The sequence below is a fragment of the Lampris incognitus genome, chromosome 16, assembly GCF_029633865.1.
Source record: "Lampris incognitus isolate fLamInc1 chromosome 16, fLamInc1.hap2, whole genome shotgun sequence".
In the NCBI taxonomy this organism is placed as follows: domain Eukaryota; kingdom Metazoa; phylum Chordata; class Actinopteri; order Lampriformes; family Lampridae; genus Lampris; species Lampris incognitus.
Window position 1 is genome coordinate 35,039,768 of NC_079226.1, and position 3,733 is coordinate 35,043,500.

Below are 3,733 nucleotides of genomic sequence, written 5' to 3' on the forward strand. Positions count from 1 at the left end.
TCCCATTGGCTGCCGGAAATTATCCAGCGCCTTGATGAGGCTGCCGTCCAACCACTTATAAAATTAAAACTTCTACGGAGTGTGTCCCCCCTGACACTTGTTGCTGCCGCTTTTTGTTCAGTTCGTGAAACCGAGACCGAGGGAGAGAGAGAGAGGGAGAGAGGGAGAGAGAGGGAGAGAGACGGGGGACACACCACACTTGAGACCGACGGCACCGCGTTGTGCGCTTACTTTCCGGGGGAGGGGGAGAGTATGAACTCCGCTGATCCTCAGTCCCAACACACCTCCGCGACCGTCGTCGGCTCTCTCCAACCCAAGAACGCGCAGGAGGCCCCGGACATGGCGGTCTACTGCGACAACTTCAGCATGTACCACCACCACCAGCACCACCACCACCAGCAGCACCACCAGCAGCACCACCAGCAGCAGCAGCAGCAGCACCAGCAGCAGCACCAGCAGCAGCAGCAGCAGCAGCAGCAGGGTCTGCAGGGCGCACACAGACCCTCGGGATACGGCCTCGGGGATTACGCCTCGTCTCCCAACCCTTACCTGTGGCTCAACGGCCCCGGGGTGGGCTCCTCCGCCTCGTACCTGCACGGAGGCGGCGCGGCGTCGTTCATCCCGCCGTCGTACGGCTCCCAGCGGCAGTTCCTCGCCAGCTCACCTGGATTCGGCGGGCCGGACCTGGGCTGGCTGTCCATCGCCAGCCAGGAGGAGCTGCTGAAGCTGGTGCGGCCGCCCTACTCCTACTCGGCTCTCATCGCCATGGCCATTCAGAATGCCCACGAAAAGAAGCTGACCCTGAGTCAGATCTACCAGTATGTCGCCGACAACTTCCCCTTTTACAAGAAGAGCAAGGCTGGCTGGCAGAACTCCATCCGGCACAACCTGTCGCTCAACGACTGCTTCAAAAAAGTGCCGAGGGACGAGGACGACCCAGGTAACGTACAGCTGTCATAATGACGAAGATGAAGATGGTGACGACGACGATGATGAAGATGATGATGATGATTTGTGTGTGTGTGAAATCATCTAAATTTGAATTAGCCCTAATCGACGTCCAAAATAAGTTACAGGCTTAACATTGAAGTGTAAAAACGGTGTTGCTGTTGTTGTTGTTGTTGTTGTTGTTGTTGTTGTTGTTGTTTACACTGTCAAGCAAACTCACAGTATAGGCCTACCACATAAATCGTGGTTTTGATTATTTAGTACACAAACGTGTTTCTTCTAAAATTAGCCTTTTACTATATATATATATACACTACCGTTCAAAAGTTTGGGATCACCCAAACAATTTTGTGTTTTCCATGAAAAGTCACACTTATTCACCACCATATGTTGTGAAATGAATAGAAAATAGAGTCAAGACATTGACAAGGTTAGAAATAATGATTTGTATTTGAAATAAGATTTTTTTTACATCAAACTTTGCTTTCGTCAAAGAATCCTCCATTTGCAGCAATTACAGCATTGCAGACCTTTGGCATTCTAGCTGTTAATTTGTTGAGGTAATCTGGAGAAATTGCACCCCACGCTTCCAGAAGCAGCTCCCACAAGTTGGATTGGTTGGATGGGCACTTCTTTGAGCAGATTGAGTTTCTGGAGCATCACATTTGTGGGGTCAATTAAACGCTCAAAATGGCCAGAAAAAGAGAACTTTCATCTGAAACTCGACAGTCTATTCTTGTTCTTAGAAATGAAGGCTATTCCATGCGAGAAATTGCTAAGAAATTGAAGATTTCCTACACCGGTGTGTACTACTCCCTTCAGAGGACAGCACAAACAGGCTCTAACCAGAGTAGAAAAAGAAGTGGGAGGCCGCGTTGCACAACTGAGCAAGAAGATAAGTACATTAGAGTCTCTAGTTTGAGAAACAGACGCCTCACAGGTCCCCAACTGGCATCTTCATTAAATAGTACCTGTTAGAGCCTGTTTGTGCTGTCCTCTGAAGGGAGTAGTACACACCGGTGTAGGAAATCTTCAATTTCTTAGCAATTTCTTGCATGGAATAGCCTTCATTTCTAAGAACAAGAATAGACTGTCGAGTTTCAGATGAAAGTTCTCTTTTTCTGGCCATTTTGAGCGTTTAATTGACCCCACAAATGTGATGCTCCAGAAACTCAATCTGCTCAAAGAAGTGCCCATCCAACCAATCCAACTTGTGGGAGCTGCTTCTGGAAGCGTGGGGTGCAATTTCTCCAGATTACCTCAACAAATTAACAGCTAGAATGCCAAAGGTCTGCAATGCTGTAATTGCTGCAAATGGAGGATTCTTTAACGAAAGCAAAGTTTGATGTAAAAAAAATCTTATTTCAAATAAAAATCATTATTTCTAACCTTGTCAATGTCTTGACTCTATTTTCTATTCATTTCACAGCATATGGTGGTGAATAAGTGTGACTTTTCATGGAAAACATGAAATTGTTTGGGTGATCCCAAACTTTTGAACGGTAGTGTATATATAGTATATATATATATATATATATATATATATATGTGTGTGTGTGAGTGAAGGGCAAATTGTTTAAGTTTAGTGGCAGGAAACGTGAGCAGATAGGTGAACGAGTACATGTTGAGTTGTATGTAGTAATATGGAAGACGCTGAAGCTGTCGTCAGACGGGCGCCATCGCCTCCCTAATATTTGGGTTCAAATAGCTCTATTCCAACAGGTCTCCCCAAAAGTTATCAGGAAAAAATTAAAAGTGAACGAGAAGAAAATATAATTCTGTGTCGTACAATTCAATATAGCTGAGACATATTTCCTTAAAGAAAAAGCCCTTTGCATCTTTCAAGTAAAGTTTTTTTTTTAACCACAGAAATATAAAAATGGAAACGATAACACGAGTCGTCTAATATATATGCCCTTATCAATCGCAGGGAAGGGGAACTACTGGACGTTGGACCCCAACTGTGAGAAGATGTTCGACAACGGCAACTTCCGCAGGAAAAGGAAGCGGCGGTCGGACCCGAGCAACGGAGGGGCGGCGGCAGTGGCGGCGTCAGGGGCGGGGGCGGGAGCCACCAAAATCGAGGATGGCAGGCCGGGGCTGGCGGCGTCGCTCAAGTCCTCGGACAGCCCCCAGATCCTCGGGCCCTCCTCCCCGGAGATGGAGGCCATGAGCGAGACCCACAAGAGCTCCTCGCCGTCCCCGGCCGCGCCGTGCTTCAACAACTTCTACAGCAGCATGGCGACTCTGGGCCCCGGGCCTCCCGGCAGGCAGGGCCCCCTGGGACTGGTGAACGAGCTGTCGAACAGGAACATTACGGCGCTCAGCCCCTACCACCACGCTAACCCGCCGCCGGCGGCCGGCCAGGACTCGGGTGTCACGGAGCACGGGGAGGGCGTCCATTTCAACCGTGGAGTTTACTACAACACGTTTAGCGGCGGACAGACGGGACAGTTCAACAGCCACTTCTACAACAGCTTCAGTGTCAACAGTTTGATCTACCCCAGGGAAGGGACAGACCTATAGGACATTTGACCTCAAGGGGCCCTCCAGTCGCCACATCACATGCAGTGTAATTAGGGACCTGTTAATTCACATGTCCTCCGTGCACCCTCTGACGTGCACGCACACACACACACACACACACACACACGTATAGGTTTCATCAGCGGGTTCAAGGTGCCAGCGGGTGCAGGAAGGGTCCTGCAGGCCTCTCTGTAGCACCGCCCTGCACCGTATACACATACGCACCATAAACCACAAGGCAGAACTCTCTCACGGCCTT

General features: G+C 49.2%; 1 protein-coding gene across 1 annotated transcript; it reads left to right on the plus strand.

Annotated features, from left to right (window-relative positions):
* Nucleotides 1–252: 252 nt before the first annotated feature.
* On the plus strand, nucleotides 253–3,474 carry foxi2 (forkhead box I2). The gene is made up of 3 exons (XM_056296446.1): nucleotides 253–378; nucleotides 475–940; nucleotides 2,879–3,474. The coding sequence occupies exons 1-3, from the start codon at nucleotides 253–255 to the stop codon at nucleotides 3,472–3,474; spliced, it is 1,188 nt and encodes a 395-aa protein (XP_056152421.1).
* Nucleotides 3,475–3,733: the final 259 nt, after the last annotated feature.